General features: G+C 48.4%; 1 protein-coding gene across 1 annotated transcript in view; it reads left to right on the forward strand.

The window, feature by feature from the left end:
- Positions 1 to 25,359, forward strand: part of CCDC146 (coiled-coil domain containing 146) — a 117,784-nt gene that overhangs the window by 49,554 nt on the left and 42,871 nt on the right. The window contains exons 3-4 of the mRNA XM_039517692.1: positions 11,683 to 11,765; positions 16,746 to 16,955. Coding sequence (XP_039373626.1) covers positions 11,683 to 11,765; positions 16,746 to 16,955 — 293 coding nt within the window. The remainder of the gene's footprint in view (positions 1 to 11,682; positions 11,766 to 16,745; positions 16,956 to 25,359) is intronic.

The raw sequence follows: 25,359 nt of genomic DNA on the forward strand, positions 1-25,359 counted from the left end.
TGCCTTCACTAGCAGGACTGATTTTTGCCCTAGATCCCCAAGTGGCCCCCTCAAGGATTGAGCTCACAACGCTGGGTTTAGCAGGCCACTGCTCAAACCACTGAGCTATCCTTCCCCCCAGATTTAAGTGGTTGCAAGTAGTAACAGACAGAACAAAATAAGTTACCAAGCAAAATAAAATAAAACACACAAATCTATGGCTAATCAAACTGAATACAGATAATCTCACCCTCAGAGATGCTTCAGTGAGTTTTTTCCTCAGACTGGACACCTTCCAGGCCTGGGCACAATTCTTTCCCCTGGTACAGCTCTTGTTCCAGCTCAGGTGGCAGCTAGGGGATTCTTCATGATGGCTCCTCTCCTGCTTTGTTCTGTTCCACCCCTTTATATATCTTTTGCATAAGGCAGGAATCCTTTGTCCCTCTCTGGGTTCCCACCTCCTCCCTCTCAATGGAAAGACACCAGGTTAAAGATGGATTCCAGTTCAAGTGACATGATCACATGTCACTGCAAGACTTCATTACCCTCTTGCCAGCACACAGGAAGACTCACAGGTAAAACAGAGCCATCTGCAGTCAATTGTTCTGGTTAATGGGAGTCATCAGGATTCCAAACCACCATTAATGGCCCACACTTTGCATAATTACAATAGGCCCTCACAGTTATAGTTCATATTTCTAGTTTCAGATACAAGAGTGGTACATTTATACAAATAGGAGGATCACACTCAGTAGATTATAAGCTTTGTAATGATACCTTACAAGATACCTTTTGCATGAAGCATATTCCAGTTACACTATATTCACTCATTAGCATATTTTTATAAAATCATATAGACTGCAACGTCAGTTACATTTATGGAAATGTAGGAATATAGAAAGCAAAGAGAGGAAACTGCCAAGCAACCAGAATTAGCAGCCAAATCTTTAATCCAATTTTCTAAGAATTCTTGATTTGGATAAGTACAATTTATTTTATTTTGCCCAGCTGGGCTATCATTTTTGGGTTATTTTTTAAAAATTATGGGACAGAGTCTTGTTGTTTAATGAGTATGGGAATCAAAGAAAAGTGTTGTGTGTATATACCAAAACGAAGAGAAGCAAAATGTATATTAGTACAGTTGAAACTTAAAGGTTTTGAAAGGCCCAAGAATTTAAGATAGGTAATCTGACTATATTCCACACTCCAGACCTGACATCTACGCCCAATACAATGAAGTGATCTCAGTTAATTACAGATTGCTAGAATAATTAAAAGGAAACTGCCATTTGCTCTATCGGATAGCCTCTTCTTGGAGGCATCCATTTTACAGGAATGTGACACTAGCAAGTCTGAGAAACCTAATGAAAAATTGTTTAAAACAGCTCCACCCATGTTTTAGAATTTTTAAATATATGTAAACTAGAGTATTGTATCTTTATTCGGGTTATTTTTCTATTTTTTTCAAAACATACTGATATAATGAAGGCCAATATTTTCAAACCTGGATGCCAAAACAGTCTTCTGGATATGTATCTAGGCTCTGACATTAAAGTTCCAAGCCGCTACAACTTCCATTACACTCACTGCTACCCAAACTGTCCTGGCTTGCCGCTTTCTGATGTAGTGCCAGGATTTAGCCATACATGTTTTGTTTAAACACTGGAATTCTTACCAAATGTAAAGTAACTTAACTTTCCACATTACCATTGTTAGGAATTACAAAGTACTACCTGGTCAGACTACCCATTGCCACAAGGCCATTAGAGTTTCTGGGGATGAGAGGAACACTGCACCCTCATGTTCTGTCCCATGGACATACCACCTGCCCTTGCAGCCAGAAAGGAGGAGTAGAGCTGTAATGCTAGCTCTGTGTTCTCCAGAAATTTCCCTTTACAAAAAGGGAATTCTCAGAGGGCCAGAGCAATGCAAAGGAGTCCTAGTATGTCTGAGATTCTGGCCCTTGGGGCAAAGTTTTTAAAAGTATTTTAGTGCCTAGTGCGATTTTCAAAAAGCATTTATCTGTATCTTTAGGCAAATACCTTTAGCAGTGTGGCTCCTAATTGCTGTCAAGTGGGTATTATAATTTATAAATTGAATCTAGGGTTCAGAAACACAGAAATAAAGAGCTACATTGCAAATTGTTGCTACAGCGCCTACAATACCTTAAGCATAGTGTATTGGACGCTCGCTCTTTGGCTCGGAAGGAGGCCTCTCATTCCAGTTGCCTTTGGGCTTGTCTGGCCAAGGCACAAAGCTGCAGAACAATCTAGGGCTCTTGCCTCCACCCGAGGCCCCCCAGGTCCTCTAGTTTCTAGCCCCACAATAGGGCTGGGCGCCAGACAGTCATGGCCGGCTTTAGCCTGAGCTTGGGGAAGCTCAAGCTGCCACCAATTAAACGCTGGCTTTGGCCAGGGCGGGCTTCCGGCTGCCAGCAAGGATATCACAATCTATGGAGCTGGTTCGGGCCTGGGCTTGAGGAGGCTCAGGCTGCCAGCAAGCAAACAGTCTATAAGGGAGCTGGTAAGGGAGGCTCCTTCTTCGGAGCAGGAGCTTCCCTGCACAGTGTAGGGAGTCGGCCACCACAGGATGGGGTGGCAGGGGAACGCAGGCCCACCCTACTCCACTGCGTTCCCAGCCCAGGGCCCTGGCAGGGGCAGGACTGGCTGCCCCTGCATCGGCGGGGATCCAGCCACAAAACGCCAACTGAGCTATCCCTGGCTCTGCAGCCAGCTGCTCTGTGGCTGCCCCTGGAACGGTTACTTCGTGCCTCCCTGGGGTTTGGTACCTCTCACTTCCAGGGATCGTCAGGCTCCTTTGGGTATGCTGCAGCCGGTAGTCCGGGCCACTCCTCGTCAGGGTCTCCCACTTCTGCTGCTATCAGACAGCCAGGAGTAGATTCTCTTCCTGGGCCCGGCAGTATGTCCAGAGCATCCTTCTCTTCCGGGAATTCCACCACAACCATAGGCGGCAGGTTATATGTTTGTGCGGTGCCCGGGCTCCAGGAATATTCAGGGCCGGGTGCCCTGCTCCAGCAATAGTTGGAGCTGGGTCTCCCCCGGCCCTGCCTGGATTGGGCCCCGGCCCCCGCAGGCCTCACCCCGCCGCCGCGTCCCTGCCTGGAGCGGGTCTTAGCCCCCGCCTACCCCCCCCCCCATGTGTTCCCCCCGGAGGGCTCCCAGCAGAACTGCTGTCTGCTGCTGCAGGGTCCTAGTGCCTGCCATTCACTAATGGCAAGGCAGGCTGCCCTTACCCTGAGCCTCCCCAATACCCCAAACCCTCATCCCCAGCCAGACCCCTCATCCCCCCACACCCTAATCCTCAGCCCCAACCCTCATCCCTCTGCACCCTAACCTCTGTCCCAGTTTTGAGCCTCCCCCCACAGCATGAACCCCTCAGCCCCAGCCAGAGCCCTCATCCCCTCGCACCCTAATCCTCTGCCCCAGCCCTGAGCCCCCCATCATGAACCCCTCATCATCAGCCCCACAGCCCTCACCCCACATCTCAACCCTCTGCCCTAGCCCTGAGCCCCCCGCAGCATGAACCCCTCATCCCCAGCCAGAGCCCTCATCCCCCCACACCCTAATCCTCTGCCCCAGCCCTGAGCCCCCCTGCAGCATGAACCCCTCATCCACATCCCAACCCTCTGCCCTAGCCCAGAGCCCCCCGCAGCATGAACCCCTCATCCACAGCCCAACCCTCTTCCCTAGCCCTGAGCCCCCTCCTGTATCATGTACCCCTCATCCTCAGCCCCACAGCCCTCACCCTGCACTCCCTCCTATCCCCAAACTCCCTCCCGCTTCCCACACATCCCTTCCCAACCCCAAACTCCATCCCAAAGCCTGCACCCTTCACCCCCTCCTGCACACCCCACCCCCTGCCCCAGCCCAGAGCCTGCACCCAGCACCCAAACTCCATCCCAAAGCCTGCACCCTGCACCTCTCCTGCACCCTAATCCCAGCCCAGGATCTGCACCCCAGACCTCCCCCGCCGAGCCCCCTCCCAGAGCCTTAGGCAGGTGGGGGCGGAGTTGGGGGGCAGGTTCTGGGCACCACCAACATTTTTACAAACTTGCCACCCATGACCACAACAGAGCTGCAGGGCCTTCCTCTTATACTTCCGGCCCCGCCCCGGCACTCAATGTATCCTGTTATTCTACATTTACACTGATGTTATCAAGATCAGAATCTGGCTCTCAGGCTCCCACCCACAGAGCTACTTAGGTGCAGAAGTTCAAGTTTTAGGCTCCACTGCAATCCACAAAACTGCCAAACCCTGTAGGTCACTCAGTGACTAAATTTTCAGGGTAAAAGTTCCATCTGCATCTAAGTTTATTCCTCTGAGCATGCACACTGCGGCCTCCTTCTCGGTGCCAGGATGCCTATCTCTAACCTAAGCCCCAGAGGAATCCATGAGCCAGGGGAAGATAGGTATTTGTTCACCTAACTCACATATGGACCCAAGATGGTCAGCATGCTCGGAGACTGCCTACCAGACTTGGCCCATTCAAAATAGTGGTGGGGCTGCTGCCATCCACCTTATAACTTTTAGTCCAGTAGTTACAGCACCCATGTGGGCAGGGGTGAGAGTAACTGAAAAGTCTTACCGGTACAGGGGCCTCAGGCAGAAGGGGTCAGGCCTGGGGTGGAAGGGGCAGGGCTGGGGAGTCAGCCTCCCACAGCCAGAGGTTCAGCGCTGCCTGACCCATGCCACCCGGGGCTCCGGTGGCGATTTAAAGGGCCAGGGGCTTCGACCGCTACTGCGGTGACGGCTGGGAGCCCTGGCCCTTTTAAATCACCGGGACCTGGGGCAGCTGCCCCTTTTGCACCTCCCCTCCCCGCCCCGGTGGCCCTGGGAGGGGGCAAAAGAGGCAGCGATGCTAAAGCACTGCCACAGCAGCACTTTAAGGACCCTACCGCTCTGGGGGAGAAAGGTTTTGCATGGGGGGGTCTCTCACCTCTCAGGAGGTGGGCAGTAACCAGTGACCTATGGGTTGTTCTGATGTGGAGCTCCTTTAATCTCTCCTGTAAAAGTTGTTCCACCGTTTATTAAATAATAAAGAGTCATTAGGCCAGAGAGAGAGTACATGTGTGAGACTGACTCTGTAGTCCAGTGGTTATGGCATCCATCTAGGAGATGCAGGATACAGTCCTGTTACTGCAGTGACTTTTTAATTATTTTTCTACAGGGGAACAGTTTAGGCAGGAGAGTGAGGGAGCCCTGTGTCAAACTATCCCATTGCTCTGTGCTCCTGAGAGGTCAGAGACCCCCTGTTCAGATTCTTTCTGCACCTGAGGCAGAGGGGGCAATTGAAACTGGGTCTCCCACATCCTGGATGAGTGCACTAACCACTGCACTAAAATTTTAAGGTGGATGGCAGCAGCAACCACCTCCTCTTTCAGCTATTTTGTGTGGAGTGAGGCAGGCACCTCACTCATTCTTACAAGAAACGACTTAGGTGCTTAAGCTGCCTGACTCCAGGAGAAGGGTTCCTGTTCTGTATTGCTACCAGATATAGGTGACTCCCGGCACCCCAGACTTAGGTCTCCATAAGAGTGGTTGGGTTTAGGACATGCCCCTCTGATCAGCATCTCCCATTGGCTATCTTACATGGCTCCCCACCTAGCATGCTGGCTTTTAGAATCACATTCTAAGGTGCCTGTCTCTCCCTATTCGTTGTACAGGGAGCATAGGGATTTAACTCGAGCTTTGTGGATTGCAGTGATGGTCTTGTGATTTTCTAGGAGCCTAATTTTTAGGTGCCGCAGTGCTTAACATCACAACACCTAAGTCTCTTTATAGATCCAGGCCTCATTTCTTACTCAAGGAAGATGGAATAAAGATATCAGAATTTGGTCCCAGATGCAGAGTACTGGAAATAAAGGCTATGTCTTCCCTGCAAATAAATAAATATATTTGATAGTGGAATGACTAATGCATATTAGCTATCTCACTATAAAATCCTAGTGGACACAAGGTACTGTTATTTTTACCACTAGGTAGATAGGTGAGGTCAACACTCCCCTTGCCTGTGGTTCATATCACCTAGCTGTGAAGCTACAGTGCCTTGACACCACTAGAATTTAACAATGAGATCGCTAACTCACGTCAGTTATTTGACAATAACACACCGTTATTTGACAATGAAGACAAAGCTGAAGCTAAACAAAATTCCACAGCATCTCATAGGAAAATATGACTTCAGTGTGACTCATCTTTCACTAACTTTTAGAAACAGAGGTGAAATGCAAATATTTATAAATCATAATTCCAATTTAGCTTGCCATATTTAAAAAAAGAAATCTAATGCTATACTTCAGGAATAAAGATTTATGAATATTTTATAAGAAGCCTGGTTAAAAGGGTGCATATATTTATCAGCTGAATCTGAGAGCCAAATGCAAAAGCTACAGTTTAGAGATGTCGTGTATTTATGACTCTTCCTGATGGATCTGGGGTCCAGAAACCCAATAAATGGAAGATGCTGATTCCTATAAGTCTTCTTTTATTAAAATGTTTAATGGGCCTGATTCTTATCTCACATCAATAATTTTAAATCAGTTTTATTGTACTGATTTCAAAAGTTAGTACTGTTGTACACAAAAGGAGACATTGTTAATATTACTCACTTTACTGATTTCGGAATACATTGAGCCTGGGAGTGTAGTGAAATGGAAACTGTTTGTACAAAATGAGAGAAGGGTTGCAGCACTGCAAGGCATACTTTCTGAGGAGAGCACACAGCAACATTTTGGGTAAACTTTACAAAACCTAAATAGTCTGAGACATGTTTTCATTTAATTAAAAAATGGCCTGCCAGTAACTATTGCAACCTTGCTGCAAAGTGTTGCTATGCATATTGTTCGGATAGATGTCTTGACTAAGGGCCTGATTCTGCAGTCTTTACTCAAGCACAACTCTCATTGACTTACATGTCTGAGATTTTTTTCTGTTGTCTTGCACCTTGTATAGTCATTAACACTTGTGCACAGTACCTGTAAAGCTCTAACAAGTCAAAATGGTAGCATTTTACACACAGTTGGCACAGGTGCAAATATATACACAGGGTGCCAAAGAGTGGAGACTGAGGCCATAATGTCTGTTGGCTTCAATAGAATTATTCTGGATTTATATAGGTATCATAGAGCTTAATTTGGCCTACCTTGTATTTCTTGGTCATACATACATTGGCTAAGAAGTTCAGAACCTACAGTGTCACCCACAATTTTTATGATTCCCTTTCCCCGAATGCTAATTATAATAGCTATGCTAGTCTGTGGAAGATGACTCTGGAATGGCTGAGAAAGGAGATTGAAGACAGAGCCCAAAGGCAGGACCGATTGTTGAGAGCCTTTGGGATGTTGGTTTGAGCTTTTCTTGCCCTGAAAGGGATCTGACTTAGACTCTTTCAGCTGAAGTATGAACAGGTGCAGATGGACTGCAGGAAGGGCTGGAGATGAAGATTGTCTGCAGCATCAAGCCCTGTTGCAAGGGGGTGCTCTGGAGTCATCATATCCTCCTTCCACCACACAGAAGAACCTTTAACATGGATTTGAGTATGCTCTAAGTCTGGGCTAGCTAGCATGGCTGAGGATATGGACTTGAGATTGGAATTTGCTTCAGCCCAGACAGGCAAACTGCCTACTTTGCAGTGAGAATGCAGACTACTCAATTCCAGGTGCTGTTAGTCCTCCAGTCCCATCCCACAATTCTATCTGGGCTGTACTTTCTTGTGGAACTCCTCCCTTCTTCTGCTGTGCATATTAACCCCATGTTTGCCTGCTCCATTTCTGCTGCACTTCCACAGCATTTGAACAGAGATGTCATCTATGACAAACTGGGACTATATTTATACAGTTTATGAATTTTGGTTAATATTGTGAAGATGGTTTATGAAAAGCAGCTGTATCCTGAGTGCCTATATGTATGAAGATCTACCAGGTCCTGTAGCAGGTTCACAGCTGACAAAAAAGGGGCTAGTGGTGCTTAGGATTCAATTATACTATTCAGGTGCAAACAACTGGCAACAGCGGGTGAGCTTAAGCCTTGGAAATCCAGTTTAGCTTCCTCTTCTGAAAGGAGAGGGGGAGATAGAAGCAATGAAAACTTACCAGGAGCAGAACAAAGGCAGCCAGGTGACCAAGAGGAGCTTAAATAAGGGAACTCACAGGAATAGAGGGAGCCAGACAGGAAGAGGACACGTGGGGCAGAAGAAAGCAACAGAAGCTAGGTAAAAGGGAGAGACCACCCATCATGGAACAGCCTCAGGAATGGGACAGCTTGCCTGGACATCTGTGGTCCCTAAGGACACCCAAGGGAAGGCTGAGCTAGAAAGGGAAACATGTGCAATGTTTGTTGTTTTGTATGATCTGTACTGTCCTGTGCTTTGTATGAAGTAAAGAACATAAATGTGTTAGACTCTGCAAAGTGTGTGTATTAACTACTGTGTGCCCTGAGATAGTCAAACTGTAACAAAAAGTTTCACACCTTTTGGGGTTAAGTTCCAGGAGAGAGTGTGTTTAAGTCCAAGGGCATCCTAAAGGTCACCATTGTGTGCAGAGGGGCTAGGCAACTGTGCAGGGCTCCAACTCTCAGGAGGGAGTGTTAGGCTGCAGGTCTGTACTCCAAGAGTGTGCCTAGGGATCCTGAGATTGGGGCAGTGGCTGGACTGCATTCATGCTCTGTAGGCTTAAAATAGCTGGGGGAGCAAGGATCACAGCATGGATTCCCTTCACAGCAGTCCTAGTCAGTGGCCATGAGGGAGCACCTCCTAGCATCTGTGACACCATCCAAGAAATCCTCCTGTGCTGGCAGTTTGCCAGAAGCTGACACCTGTCTCCTGCTAAAGTTGGGGGGTAGTATCAATAAGAACCATAATTTGGAGAAATGTACCCAACGTGAGATTTTTATGTTTACTAGGCAGGAAAGAAATGGAAAATGGAGAGGCAAAGAAGTCAGTTGGGTGTGCTATGAATCACTTCGTAGTTTGTAGACTGAATTCCTTAATAACATTCTCTTTAAAAGTTCTTGCCTAATGCTGTTTGCTTTCACCTGCGGGACTGCCTGGATTAATAGTGAATAACTCCACTTGGAAGTTGTTTACATATTGTTCTCATGTCATGGCCACAGACAGCAGCTTCATTCTAGGTGAGAGCGAGTGAGGTTTCACCCTGTGAATGAATTTGTAGAGTGGCCCTATGTAATGCACCGCCAAGAACCACAGGATATCCCACCAGAAATCCATTCCAGCTCGAGGGCTAGTACAGCCCTGTTGTGCATGTAGTTACATGGGTCTGGCATGGGTAAGGCTTTGCTGTGGGGACACCCCACCCAGCAAGGCTAGCCTGTCTGCAGTGAAAACATACGGCTTTTCTACACTAGGAAATTAACTAGAATTACTATCGTGGGATAGTTATTCTGCAATAGCTATTCTAGAATTGCTGTTGCACTTTAAATTCACACCCTGCTTTAATATTAGAAAACAGGTTGAGGTCTGGTCTGTACTTAAAATTTAGCTTGACAGAGCTGTCAATTAGTGGTGTAAAAAAACCCACAACCCCTGAGTGATGTAGTTATGCCAACCTAATACCCTGTGTAGACAGCTAGGTTGATGGAAGAATGCTTCCCTCAACTTAGCTACCACTGCTTGGGGAGATGGTGTTCCTACATCAATGGAAAAACCCCTTCCATAAGTTTAGGTTGTGTCTACATTATGGGTTTATGCCAGCATTGCTACTGTGATGCAGCTATGCCAGTATAGTCTCTGTAGTGTAGACATACTTAGGCAAAACGAAGACTCCATCCCTAGGCTCTCTAACAAAAGCCATTAAGATATATAGTAACTGGGCTCAGGCTCACACAGGGAGAGTAGGGCTTTGAAAAAAGAGAGTTTCCTTGAGGGGGGGAAGTGTCTAAGGGCTTGTCTACACTACCAAGTTTTGTTGACAAAACTTATGTCGACAGCCAAAAGTCGACAAAACAAAAATTGCCAAAGGGTGTTCACACTTGGTCCCTCTGACAGATCATGTCCACATTGGGGACACCATCATCGACAGGTGAGCAATGCACCATGGGTATGTACCCCAGAGTTCAGTATTGTGGGAAAGGAAGAGATGATTGCTGCACATCTTGGGATTGTCTCCGAGTTCTCCCACAGCCCCCTCAGCTGCGGAGAGCAGCAACATGAGTAGCTCTGGGAGCTCTCCGTGCTGAGGAATGACAAAGCAGCACAGCAGTCTGCCTGCAGCTGTGTTCCTAGTGCAGCACAGAACAGGAACATTCCAATTATTTGCTCTTCATTTGTTCCCCAAATGGAGCAGCACAGAGATACTTCCCGGAGCTTTGAAAGGGGAGGGGTGCATGCTTGCAGGGCAACAGAGATCAAAACACTGAGCAGAGTGATCAGGGCAGGCATTGTGGGATACTGGCAGAAGCCAGTTCTGTTGACAAAACAATCAGCAGTGTCTACACAGGCTCTTTGTCGACAATAAAGGGAGGGGAAAAGACAAAAGTCTCTCATAGGGGTGGAAGTTTTGTCGCCAAAACTGGGTGTTTTTCGTGACAAAAATCTCATTGTAGTGTGTACACTCTTGCTGTTTTGTCGCCAAAAGGCAGTTTTTGGTGACAAAACTTGCAAGTGTAGACAAGCCCTAAGAGAAACACTTTCTGGGCTTACTAGAAGAATGTAAAGGGCATGTTCTGTTCCTGTAACTCAAGAGGGGAGCCCATCTACCTTAACTTGTCATGAAGTGTAAGGTTAGATGAGTTCAGATGTGTGTAGGCTGCTTGTTTTAAATCCCTTTCTCTAACGCTTTGCTCCATTTCCTAAATAAACCTACTTGTTTTAAGAAGGCTGTTTGCCACTGTATAGCATTGTTAGGTAAAAAGCAAGTCCTACTCACCTCTCCAGCACCCGAGTTTGTGCGGAGTTGGTATAAGGCTCAGAGATCTGTCAGAGACCAGACAACAATTCGTTGATCAACGGGCTCACACCATCCTTAGCTTAAGAGCCAAGCTTTGGAGTAAGTGTGGCAAGTTTATTAGGGGTGAGCATCAATGTTTATACACAGAAGTAAACAAAGTGATTAACAGATCATAATGGTCATGCATAATCAATCAAGATTCTACAGGATAAAACAGGTTAAAATGCAAATTGGAGAAGACAAAAAGGGGAGATGGCTACTTATTGGGAGGGGAAGGGTCATGAGTAGTTCGTAGGTCAAAACTTTTGATTAAAAGTTTCAGACAGAGACATGTAGTCTGAGTTAAGTTTCAGTTCATAAAGAGTTCAGACTCAACAGCATTAGTGAGAGGCTCCTGAAACACAGGTTCAGTCAGACCTGCACAGTAATAAGCAGTGAGCAGGTACAGAGTGGCATTTCCAGGTCATGGTCTAAGAGAGGGAGAATTGTGTACTTCCACCTCCAGACAGGTAAGGGCAGCAGACCTAACACCTTAGGGGGCGCACTCAGGGAGAGCAGAATGGGAACAGAGGTCTAATCAACTCCGTAATTGTGATGTGTTCTTTATACTTGTATTTATACTACAAATTATTAAATAAACCAGCATCTTTTGTGTGTATATCTTTATTTGATGTTACCAAGAACTGAAGAAAAGTCCGCCAACACTAATTATAAAAGTCTAAGTATACATAAAAATGTTAATGTCTCGTGGATTTAATAATTGTCTATTCCCCTTTTCTAGTTATTTTCTGCTGGAAAGCTCCCAGGCACCAGAGTTGCTGAGCTGAAGGCGAAGTACACCGCTCTGCATGAAACTGTGATAAGGTACAATACTTGAAGATTTTCAGTATATCAGTTCTTGTTTCATTGTGAATACTTGATTATAGAGATTAGCCACGGCCATAATTCCTTTTTTGGAATTGTTTCATTAGCCAAAGCATTACATCAGGGGTCAGCAACCTTTCAGAAGTGGTGTGCCGAGTCTTCATTTTTTCACTTTAATTTAAGGTTTTGCATGCCAGTAATACATTTAAACATTTTTAGAAGGTCTCTTTCTATAAGTCTATAATATATAACTAAACTATTATTGTATGTAAAGTAAATAAGGTTTTTAAAATGCTTAAGAAGCTTCATTTAAAATTAAATTAAAATGCAGAGCCTCTCTGCCTAGTAGCCAGGACCCAGGCAGTGTGAGTGCCACTGAAAATCAGATTGCGTGCTGCCTTCGGCACACGTGCCATAGGTTGCCTACCCCTGCATTACATGCTTAAAGTAAAAATCCCCCAGTGCAGAGGCTCTGCACAAGGTCATATACATCGTTCAAGACCTGCTTACAGTGACTGGACTTAAAAAAGAAAGCAGGAAGGCAAGAAAAAAACTAATATGGTTAAATGGCAAGATTTAAGAGGTAATTTTGAGCTAAGCAAATATCTTTCAGAAAATGGAAATCTAAACCTAGTGATGGCAATGGAAGAGCATAAGCTACAGTGGGTAATATGTAAGGTAAAAATTAAAAGAACTGAGAGCAAATGTGTAGAGCAAATAGCCAAATATATGAAAAACACAGAATAAGAAATTATTTTGGTTTATCAGAAGTAGGAAACCTGAACTAATAGGATTTAAAGGGCACAATTAAGGAAGATAAGGACATTGAGACTCTAAATCAGGGATCCCCAACGCGATCAGAGGAAAAGGTTGGGGACCACTGCTCTAAACAGTGTCTTTGTATCAGTTTTCACCTATTTTCACCTTATCTGAGGGCTTATGCAGGACTTAAATGATGTCTGGGACTTGTGTTGACCCTCTGCATAGTAGTGAATTTTACCCAGTGGGAACATTCTCAGTTACATTAGATAGGATTATAAATAAATTGAGCTTCAAAGTGTAAGCCAAACACTGTTATTCCATAATTGTCCACTATGGGATTTCTTGCAGCTTCCCTTGAAGCAGAGGGTACAATCTGCTGTTAGGAACAACATATTCCACTAGATTCACCTTTGATTCCGCACTACAATTTCTATCTTACTATTTTAAAAGTTGTTTCTCTTTGAAAGAGTCCCTTAACTTGAGAGAGACTCCCTGTTTTTAAAATGGGGATTACCCCTGGAACCAAAAATATTTCTTCTCAAAACAGAAAAATCTTCTTAGAAGAGGTTAAATAGGATTCAGGTTGGTATATAGGGCCTTGCACAAGCCCTTTCCACTACACTGAATTTCACCCTTTAAAAGCTAAAATATAACTCATCCACACACTACGGATTTAGTTCCTGTTACAGAGCACATTCTTAGTTCCTGTTGAAGTATGTGGTTTTCATATTTTCTTTTTAGAATAGGAAGTGGTTATCTACCTTGCCGTGCAGTGAATAAATTGAATTGTTCCCCTGTGCCATTTCAGCTGTTTGTGCTATATGGCCAGTTTAATGTTTTGCTTTTATACTATTGTCTGTGTAATTTGAATTCCTATGTTTTGGTTGTTTTAATATTTCTATTATGTATCCAGTTGTTTGATAAGCTTCATTTTGGTATATCAAAATTGTCTGAGCTAAAATTTGGTGTATAAATTCTCCATCTGGGAGATTCCAAATTCTTTTTGCTTTTGGGGTTTTTTTTTTGCCAGGGGTGGGGAGGCAGGAGGCAGCATTAACTTCTTTTTAATTAGCAATGGGCAAATAGTAGTGCTTTGATTATTTCAGGTCTTTTGTGAACCTCAAAACCAATTTTGACTTTTGAATTTGAAATTTTCTATGCTGTTAGTCAAATGTGGCTGAACTGCTTTTAGTATAATGTAAAATTAACTTGGTAAATCTAATCATATTCAGAAAGCATGAACAATAATTCATATAACAAAGATTTCAGTGCTGTAAATTCCATAACATGAAGGTCTCATGATTCATTTATCATTGTAACTATTCCATAATAAGCAATGCATGTTAATAATAGTCTTACTCTTAAACATCAACTATTCAACTATTACAACAAGCAAAGTCGGCTACATTGCTGGATTTATAACAAGACACCTTGTCACTATATACAGCCAGACGTTGGCAATACAAGCAAAGTTGTGCAATTCATCAGTAATGAAGTCAGGGAGGGTGATGCACACTGAACAGCATAATAAACCTGCAGATTAGGATCACTGTCCATCATTGCACTGGCCTCCTAGAAGAAGATTAGGTTGAAGGACAGGCAATAAATAGTGGGGCCAGGATTTCACCTTAGATAAATTGGAGTTTTTCTGCTGACTATAATGGGCCAGGATTTCACCCTGATATCTGTCCTGTATCTTTCTGTTAGTGATCTTTTTGCCTCATGCCTGTCACCTCTCTAACAGGGAATGAATGGATAAATGAAAGAATCTCTCTCCTAAGAGCCAAATCCCTTTCCTGGCTTGCAAAAGCTCCAGTAACATGAGATGCCACTTCATTTAACTGTGGGTTGCACATAGGATCATAGCCACTGAAGTTGAGACCTCAAGTAACTAAACCAGTTTGGCTTAACAGTGAAATCTTTGGTGAGCTTAAACACAAAAAGGAAGCTTACAAGAAGTGGAAACTTGGACAGATGACTAGGGAGGAGTATAAAGATATTGCTCGAGCATGCAGGGGTGTAATCAAAAGGCCAAAACACAACTGGAGTTGCAGCTAACAAGGGATGTGAAGGGTAACAGGAAGGGTTTCTACAGGTATGTTAGTAACAAGAAAAAGGTCAGGGAAAGTGTGGGACCCTTACTGAATGGGGGAGGCAACATAGTGACAGATGATGTGGAAAAAGCTGAAGTACTCAATGCTTTTTTTGCCTTGGTCTTCACAGCCAAGGTCAGCTCCCACACTGCTGTCCTGGGCAACACAGTATGGGGAGGAGGCGAGTAGCCCAAAATGGTGAAAGAATAGGTTAAGAACTATTTAGAAAAGCTGGACATGCACAAGTCCATGGGTCCAGATCTAATGCATCCGAGGGTGCTGAGGGAATTGGCTGATGTGATTGCAGAGCCATTGGCCATTATCTTTGAAAACTCGTGGCGCTCAGGGGAGGTCCCAGATGATTGGGAAAAGGCAAATATAGTGCCTATCTTTAAGAAAGGGAAGACGAAGAACCTGGGGAACTACAGACCGGTCAGCCTCACCTCAGTCCCTGGAAAAATCACAGAGCAGGTCCTCAAGGAAACAATTTTAAAGCACTTGGAGGAGAGGAAGGTTATCAGGAACAGTCAGCATGGATTCACCAAGGGCAAGTCATGCTTGATAAACCTGACTGCCTTCTGTGATGAGGTAACTGGCTCTGTGGGTATGGGGGAAACAGTGGATGTGATATATCTTGACTTTAGCAAAGCTTTTGATATGGTCTCCCATAATATTCTTGCCAGCAAGTTAAAAAAATATGAATTGGATGAATGGACTATAAGGTGGATAGAAAGCTGGCTAGATTGTTGGGCTCAGCGGGTAGTGATCAATGGCTTGATGTCTAGTTTGCAGCTGGTATCAAGCGGAGTGCCCCAGAGGTTGATCCTGGGAACGGTTTTGGTCAACATTTTTATTAATGACCTGGATGATGGGATGGATTGCACCGTCAGCAAGTTCGCAGATGACACTAAAATGGGGAGAGAGGTAGATATGCTGGAGGGTAGGGATAGTGTCCAGAGTGACCTAGACAAATTGGAGGATTGGGCCAAAAGAACTGTGATGAGGCTCAACAAGGACAAGTGCAGAGTTCCCACTATTGGCTGGAGACTGACTGGCTAAGCAGCAGTTCCACCGAAAAGGACCTGGGGATTACAGTGAATGAGAAGCTGGATATGAGTCAGCCGTGTGCTCTTGTTGCCAAGAAGGCTAACGGCATATTGGGCTGCATTAGTAGAAGCACTGCCAGCAGATTGATGGAAGTGATTATTCCTCTCTATTTGGCATTGGTGAGGCCACATCTGGAGTATTGCATCTAGTTTTGGGCCTCACACACACAGAAAGGATGTGGACAAATTTAAGAGAGTCAAGCAGAGGGCAATGAAAATTATCAGGGGGCTGGGGCACATGACTTACAAGGAGAGGCTGAGGGAACTGGGCTTGTTTAGTCTGCAGAAGAGAAGAGTGAGGGGGGATTTGATAGCAGCCTTCAACTACCTGAAGTGGGATTCAAAGAGGATGAAGCTTGGCTGTTCTCAGTGGTGGCAGATGACAGAACAAAGAGCAATGGTCTCAAGTTACAGTGAGGGATGTCTAGGTTGGATATTAGGAAACACTATTTCACTAGTAGGGTGGTGTGACACTAGAATGGGTTACTTAGGGAGGTGGTGGAATCTCCGTCCTTAGAGGTTTTAAAGGCCTGGCTTGACAAAGTCCTGGCTGGGATGATTTAGTTGGTGTTGGTCCTGCTTTGAGCAGGGGGTTGGACTTGATGACCTCCTGAGGTCTCTTCCAACCATAATCTTCTATGATTCTATGAAACAAACCACTAGTTGCTTAAATGCTCCCACAAAAATCACTCCCACTCCTATTCCACCACTATTCCACCACAGAGTAAGGCAGCCTATTCTATTTTATAACACTAGTCCCATCCTGTAGTATTCCATTCACCTAGAGTTGTCTATCACATGGACCATGAATATACACCAAGCCCATTGTAACTGAGCCTAGACACAGAGATCCTGATGTTCCCGGTGGGAGAAGGGGCGATGTCCCATTTTATATTAAAGTTATAGGTCAGCATGTAAGATACAGTAATATAATTACAAAATCTCTTCCTGGTGCCTTTTTAATGCATGATCCTAAGTGCTTTTTAATGCATGATCCTAAGTGCTTTTATTTAACACAGTTTACAGGAGTCAGAGATCCAGCTGTTGCAGGATGCCAAACGTTTCACTGTAGAAATAGAACAACACCAACAGGCACTGGAAAAAGCTGATCAGTTCCCAGAAGGATTTACCAGTGAAGTCTCCAGGATGAGACAGCAACTTCTTAAATATCAGAATGAATATACTGCTATTAAAGAAAGAGAGTATGAACTTCAGTACAAATTGAACAGGTAGGTGATGTTCAGGTTCACTTCTGTGCAATTTTTAAATAACTCTACACTAAAGAGATAATAAGCAATATAACCCCATTTCTCCCTGAATTATTTTCCCTCTAAACAGTTATAGTGTTGCCTATTAAACAGTTGCCATGATTTTCCCCAGTGGTGGATGTAATGACTCCTGAATGTAATTTGTATGTCATTTTAAATGTATAGGGTACTTGGAGTCCTTTGAGGTACTGTATAAATATGAGATTAAAATAATAATCGGTTTCACTGTGTTCTTCTTCGAGTGATTGCTCCTATGCATTCCAGTTAGGTGTGCGTGCCGCGCGTGCACGGCTCTTCGGAACATTTTTACCCTAGCAACTCCGGCGGGCCGGCTGGGCGCCCCCTGGAGTGGCGCCGCTATGGCGCTGAATATATACCCCAGCCGGCCCGTCCGCTCCTCAGTTCCTTCTTACCGCCCGTGACGGCCAGTTGGAACAGTGGAGTGCTCTCTTACCTCCACAGCCCTAGCGTTTCTCCATTTCTTCAGTGTACATAGTTGGTTAACTTAGTTTAGTTGTTAGATTAGTTGAATAAGTTTATTTAGTCATAGTATAGTAAGGGAATTAGAGGGGTTAGCCCCTCTTCTTCCACAACCGGTGTGGGCTCATGCCCAAGGCACCGGGGTTTAAGCCCTGTGTGGCTTGCCAGCGGCACATGCCCGTTGGCGACCCGCACGACTCCTGCCTGCGCTGCCTCAGGGAATCTCACAGGACAGATAAGTGCCCGATCTGCACGGCGTTTAAGCCGCGCACCAGAAAGGAGCGGGACTCTCGCCTCAAGCAGCTCCTTACGGAGGTGGCACTTCAGCCTCCCGCGCCGTCCCCGGCGGCACCAAAATCGTCCTCGGCGCGCAGCGCACCAGCGGCACGGAGCCGCCCCGGTACCGACACTGCTCGATCTTCGCAGACGGCACCGACGTCCCGGCACCGTTCCCTCTCTCCACCGAGGAAGCGGAAGACGGCGCACTCGGCTTCTAAGCCTCATGCTCCGGGACAGCTTACCCAGCCACCTCCGGCACCTCCGGCACCGGCTGTGGTAGTGCACAAGCCATGCACGGTTCCGTTGACTCCGGCACCTCAAGAGCCGTCGAGTCCGGTACCTCCCTGCTCCCCGGTGCCAACCGCGGTCGAGCTGCATCTCCCGTCCACGCCCGAGACCTTCTCGACGGCGAGAGAGCTTATCGAGCTCACAGAGGCACCGAGCCTCCGGCCCCCGGCACCGCTGGTGCGGGCTGTTCAGTCGGTAGGCAAGCCGGCAATGATGCAGCCCCCGACCCCTGACAGACGGGATAGACGGCGCTCCAAGTCTCGGACCCGGTCCCGATCCAGGAAACGGTCGCCATCACGCCGATCCCGATCCCGGCACCGATCAACGTCTCGGTACCGCTCCCCGTCTCGGCACTGGTCGCAGTCCCGGTACCGCTCAGTATCGCGGTACCGGTCGCACTCCCAGCGACGCTCACGATCCCAGTCACCGGACTGACGGTACCGTAGGAGGTCTGACTCCCGGTACCGTTCTCGGCACCGTGACTCCCGAAGCCGCTCCCGTCACCGTCGATCGAGGTCGCGGTCATGCTCCCGGTACCAAGGCAATCGACGGTCCCGATCTCCATCCTGGCACCGCGACGGTCGGCACCGATCCTCGGCACCGTCCGGGGACAAACTGCCACCTTCCACGGCGCACTCCATCAGCGCCTCTGCCCCCCCCGTGGCCTTCGCGTCAGCCATCAGTCGCCTCTCAGGCGGGCAGCGGGAGAGGTCTCCGGGCTGGCACCCAGAACCAGGACCTTGGACCACAGCAGTGGGGTTTTGGGGTCCCCTGGGCCTACCATGAGCCCCAAGGGCTCCCTTCCCCCCCCCGCGTCCCGCGGGTGCTGAACACAGGGTGCCAGAAGCCACAGTGAGCAGGCCTCCCCCATCACCACCGGGTGAGGCCCTGTCGCCGCCTGGTCCCGCAGAGCATCCGGGGCACGATACAGCTTCCCACCCCCCTGAGCAACCACCGGCAGATGTGGTGGTCCAGACTCTATCCTCATCTTCCTCACCGGATGAGGCGGTGGCGGGGGCCTCTACGGCGGACCCTCCTCCAATTGACTTGCGGGCCCACCAGGACCTTCTTCGCAGGGTGGCGAAGGCTATTGACCTCCCGGTGGCGGAGGTCCCGGAGGACGAAGACCTGGTGACCAACGTGATCGGAGCTGAGGCCCCGTTGTGGGTGGCCCTCCCGTTTATCCTGACTATTCAGAAAAATGCCACTACCATCTGGCAGTCACCGGCGTCCGTCCCTCCTACCGCAAGGGGTGTCGAACGCAAATACTCGGTCCTCCCCACTGGATACGAGTATTTGTACACCCACCCCACTCCAGACTCCCTCGTCATGCAGTCTGTTAATGACCGCGAGAGGCATGGACAGCCAGCCCCGGCGCCAAAGTCCAAGGACGCCAGGCGCATGGACCTGTTGGGCCGAAAGGTGTATTCGGCGGGGGGTCTCCAGCTCCGGATTGCCAACCAGTTGGCCCTCCTAGCTCGTTACACCTTTGACATTTTCGTGTCCCTAAGTTCTCGGAGCTGATCCCGACGGCTTCCCGACAGGAGTTCTCCGCTCTCATCGAAGAGGGCAGGAAAGCCTCCCGGTCCTCCATCCAGGCTGCTCTGGACTCGGCGGACTCAGGGGCCAGAACTTTGGCCTCAGGAGTGACCATGCGGCGCATCTCCTGGCTGCAGTCCTCCACCTTGCCGCCGGAGGTGCAATATACCCTACAGGACCTCCCCTTTGAGACTCACGGTCTGTTCTCAGAGAAAACGGACTCCAGGATTCAGACCCTCAAGGATGGTCGTATCGCTATTCGCACTCTGGGTATGCACACACCGGCTACCCAGAGGCGCTCATTCCGGCAACAACAGCCCTACCGGCCTTTTACCCAGGCCAGATCGCGGCCGTATAATAGTCGGCGAAACGGTCTAAACCGCCATAGGTCATCCGGCAGCAGGCGCAACCAGGCCCAGGCGTCATCCAAGGCCCCGCAAGGGCCCAAGCAGGCGTTTTGACGGGACACCCGAGGACGGCCCATCAGTCTCTTCCCCGGATCCTTTCCGTTTATTTTGCAACCGCCTTTCTCACTTCCTCCCAGCGTGGTCCCGAATAACGACGGACAGCTGGATACTTCATACTGTCCAGCACAGGTATCACCTTCAGTTTATTTCGCCCCCACCCTCCCTGTCCCTCTTCAGGGACCCCTCTCACGAGCAATTCCTCCTACAAGAGGTCGAGACTCTGTTGAGCTTGGGTGCCATAGAGGAGGTACCGCACGATATGCGGGGCAGGGGATTCTATTCCCGTTATTTTCTCATCCCCAAGGCGAAAGGAGGTCTCAGGCCTATACTGGACCTCCGGGAGCTCAACAAGTACCTGGTCAAGCTCAAATTTCGCATGGTAACCCTGGGGTCCATTATCCCCTCCCTGGATCCGGGAGACTGGTTTGCCGCCGTCGATATGAAGGACGCGTACTTCCATATCGCGATCTACCCTCCCCATCGACGCTACCTGCGTTTCGTGGTCAACAGTGCGCACTACCAGTTTGCGGTGCTACCCTTCGGCCTGTCCACCGCGCCGAGGATCTTCACCAAGTGCATGGCAGTAGTTGCTGCAGACCTCCGCCGTCGTCGCGTCCACGTCTACCCGTATCTCAACGACTGGCTGGTTCACGGACCATCCCGACAACTGGTAGCAGATCAAATGTCCAAAATACTATCCCTGTTTCGGGTACTGGGCCTTCTCGTCAATGCCGAAAAGTCCTCATTGACTCCATCGCAGAGAGTGGAGTTCATCGGAGCAGTCCTCGACTCCACGGTAGCCAGGGCCTGCCTCCCTTGACCTCGGCACCAGACGATGGTCTCCATCATCCGAGACCTGCACACCTTTCCCACTACAACAGTTCGGTCCTGCCTACGCCTCCTGGGTCACATGGCATCCTGCACGTTTGTCGCCGCCTACGCGAGACTGCGTCTTCGCCCATTTCAATCCTGGCTAGCGTCAGTGTACTGCCCGCACCGCGACTCCATAGACATGGTAGCCACGGTCACGAAGCCTACCCTCGATTCGCTCAGCTGGTGGCTGGACCCAGAGGTCGTGTGTGCAGGAGTCCCGTTCCGCCCCCCTCGTCCATCCGTCACACTGACCACGGATGCCTCGGCGTTGGGATGGGGGGCTCACTTGGGTGACCTTCACACACAGGGTCTCTGGTCGCCCCAAGAGCTCTCCCTCCACATCAACATCCGGGAGCTGCGAGCGATCCGCTTGGCGTGTCTCGCCTTCCGTGCCCGTCTGCAAGACCGCTGCGTGGCAGTGTTCACGGACAACACGACGGCGATGTTCTACGTGAACAAGCAGGGCGGAGCCCGCTCCTCCCTGCTCTGCAAAGAAGCCATGCTCCTGTGGGACTTCTGCGTGACCCACTCGATTCGCCTGGAAGCGTCTTCCAGGAGTGCAGAACACGCTGGCCGACCATCTCAGCAGATCGTTCCTCTCCCACGAGTGGTCTCTTCGTTCGGATGTGGTTCACACAATTTTCCGGAGGTGGGGGTTTCCCCAGATAGACCTGTTTGCCTCCAAGGAGAACAGGAAGTGCCATCTGTTTTGTTCATACCAGGGTCGCTCCCCAGGCTCCCTGTCGGACGCATTCCTCTGCTCCTGGACGGATCACCTCGTCTACGCCTTCTCTCCGTTCCCGCTCATACACCGAGTGCTACTGAAGCTTCGGAGGGACAGGGCCCATGTCATACTCGTCGCTCCGGCCTGGCCGAGGCAGCACTGGTACACCCTGCTGCTCGAGCTCTCCGTTCGGGATCCCATTCCCCTTCTGTTATGGCCAGACCTCATCACGCAGGACTTCGGCAGACTCCGCCATCTGAACCTGCAGTCCCTCCATCTTACAGCTTGGTGCCTGTGTGGTTGACCCATGCAGAGAGGGACTGTTCGGCGGCAGTAGAGCACGTCCTGCTAGAGAGCAGAAAGCCTTCCACTCGCTCCACCTACCTCGCGAAATGGAAGCGTTTCGCACTCTGGTGTGATCAACGCGGCCTCAATCCCTTCGTAGTCCCTATCCCTACAATCCTGGACTACCTCTGGTACCTTAAGGAGCAAGGTCTTGCGGTCTCCTCCTTGAAGGTGCACCTGGCAGCAGTGTCCGCCTTTCGTCCATCCATGAGAGGTCGGTCCATCTTCTCCAACCAGATGGTTTCCCGCTTCCTTAAAGGCCTGGACCGCTTGTACCCGCCGGTGCGGCGTCCTACCCCGACCTGGGATTTAAACCTCGTTCTGGCCAAGCTTATGGACCACCCTTCGAGCCTCTGGCCACATGCTCTCTGCTCTACCTCTCCTGGAAGACAGCCTTCCTCGTTGCAATTACATCAGAAAGACGAGTCTCTGAGCTCCGTGCTCTAACGGTTTGTCCACCATACACCGTCTTCCACGGAGACAAGGTGCAGTTTCGACCACACCCGGCCTTCCTCCCTAAGGTGGTGTCTGCCTTTCACCTTAATCAGGAGATCTTCCTTCCGGTCTTCTTCACGAAGCCACACGCCTCACCTCGTGAGCAACAGCTTCACACCCTGGACGTCCGCAGGGCCCTCGCTTTTTATATTGAGCGGACGAAGCCCTTCTGGCGTTCGACCCAGCTGTTTGTAGCGGTTGCCGATCGCATGAAAGGCGAGCCGGTCTCCTCCCAGCAGATTTCCTCCTGGGTGACGGCATGTATCCGGACATGCTACGAGCTTGCTCGCGTGCCACCATGCCGCCTCACCGCCCACTCAACGAGAGCGCACACCTCGTCGGCCGCCTTCCTGGCCCATGTCCCCATCCAGGACATCTGTAGAGCGGCCACCTGGTCTTCTGTCCACACCTTCGCTTCCCACTACGCGTTGGTGCAGCAATCCAGAGACGATGCAGCCTTTGGCTCAGCAGTCTTACACTCTGCCACGTCTCACTCCGACCCCACCGCCTAGGTAAGGCTTGGGAATCACCTAACTGGAATGCATAGGAGCAATCACTCGAAGAAGAAAAGACGGTTACTCACCGTAGTAACTGTTGTTCTTCGAGATGTGTTGCTCCTATCCATTCCAGACCCGCCCTCCTTCCCCACTGTCGGAGTAGCCGGCAAGAAGGAACTGAGGAGCGGACGGGCCGGCTGGGGTATATATTCAGCGCCATAGCGGCGCCACTCCAGGGGGCGCCCAGCCGGCCCGCTGGAGTTGCTAGGGTAAAAATGTTCCGAAGAGCCATGCACGCGCGGCGCGCACACCTAACTGGAATGGATAGGAGCAACACATCTCGAAGAACAACAGTTACTACGGTGAGTAACCGTCTTTTCTACAGCCTTTGGTAAAGACTATTAGTGGAGCGTATTGTCCCATCATTCTGTTAACCAAACTGGCACCATTATTGCGTTTCACTGGGAGCCTTCTATTTTTTGGGCTGTTTTTAGTACAAATGAAGCAAAATGTCTCAGACTCAGCAATTGGGCTTGTGTTGAAATGATATCATAAATATGTTTGCCTTCAGAACTAACTTTTTTAAACCCCAAAGTTAATATATATTCAGCCTTCTCTATTAAAGTAGTAAAAAGAAAATGTAAGCTGTGTCTATATTTTCTGCAAAAGAAGAGACTAAATATAGTCCTTTGTTGTGGAAAAAGTAAATGCTTGACATTCTCATGAAAGGTTGAGTCTTGTAAGTACAGCTTGATATTTTAAATAGCTGGATTTGGCTGCAAAAAATACTGTCTGTGTTCAAATTATCTTTCCACTTCCATGCCATATAGAGAAATGAAGTATAATTGTCATGTAGTATACCTGAAACGTTTATAGTACAATTACAACTGAATGCTATCTCTTTCCAAAAAAAAATGTGTGTGTGTGTGTATATATATATATATATGGAATACAACCCATATTTCTTCTTTGAGTAGTTGTCCCTATGGGCACTTCTCTTCAAGTGTGCATGCCCGCCTATGCGCTTTTGACTGGAGATTTTTGGCAGCAGTGTCTGTAGGTCCACACCTGTGCCCTGCACATCCTCATGCTCTGGTCCAAGGGTATATACGGCAGGGTGGACCCCTGCTGCTCAAGTTCCTTCTCAACTGCCTGTGGCCTGAGACACAGCCTTGTGGTGTCCCTTAGTTAGCTTGCTAACTCTTCTTTTCCTTACTCAATTGTATTTCATCTATTTTATTTTTCATTTGTTTTCTTTGCACTCTGTGCATTTGGGGGGGATACCCCTCTAGTATTTTTTTCCAGTAGCAGGGGTTTCTTGCCCACCTTGGATCCCTTTGTTTGGGGCCCTCCACTCTGCCCCAAACCACAGGGTTCAAACCATACCAGACCTGTAAAAGGTCTTTTCCGTTCAGTATTGGATGTTCTTGCTGCCTCTGCTGCCTCAGGGAGCACACACTCCATCAAACTGTAAGGTCTTCTCTGGCTTCAAGAGCAAATCTAGAAAGCTGAGGGAAGACCAGTTCAAGCATTTCTTGGGGCCTGCTACCATTTCACAGCCCAACTCCTCTCCCACTACTCCTGCCCCTCCCTCTCACATCAGCCTTGGGAGATCCAAATAGGGTGACCAGATGTCCTGATTTCATAGGGACCGTCCCGATTTTTGTGTCTTTTTCTTATATAGGCTCCTATTACCCGCCACCCCCATCCCGATTTTTCACATTTGCTGTCTGGTCACCCTAGATCCAAATGCCCTGTCAACCTCCACATCTCCAACTCTGATGACCAAGTCCCAAGGGTCAGCATTGATACCCCTGAAGCATTCCAAGAAGAGAAGGCACAAGTCCTGTGATAGAGACTCAAAGAGGGAAGGGAAGTTAGGTGGGTCAGTAAAGAGATCTCATGTCCAGATGTGGATACAGCAGAGGCTCCTAACCCCTTCCAATACCAAGTCTCACCGACTTCAAAAAAAGGCTTCTCCTGCTTCCCATGTCAAGAAGAGCTGCTTGATACCAACATTGGTATCCAATTTGGATCCCTCTAGACATAAGGACTCTGTGAAGAAGCAAGCACCAGCTCCTCCAGTACTCCGTATGCTAGCAGGCCAGGAGCTTAGAAAGCCTGTGGATCACCCAGCTACACAATCACCAAGACTGGTAGCTACATCACAACAGACTGTTCAACAGCCCACCTCACAGGTACAGAGCACATTCCTGTTCTCAAAGGACCTCCTAGTCCTTCAAGAACCTGACTGTCCTCTCCTAGCAGGTACCAAGAGGCATTTCCTGACAGTACCATTAGCCCAGCCGATACCTTCGTGCCTCATGCACATGCATGTCCTCCTGTACGGACCCAACCTCTGGTTCCAGTGACACCTT

The sequence above is a fragment of the Mauremys reevesii genome, linkage group 1 (genome assembly GCF_016161935.1).
Source record: "Mauremys reevesii isolate NIE-2019 linkage group 1, ASM1616193v1, whole genome shotgun sequence".
In the NCBI taxonomy this organism is placed as follows: domain Eukaryota; kingdom Metazoa; phylum Chordata; order Testudines; family Geoemydidae; genus Mauremys; species Mauremys reevesii.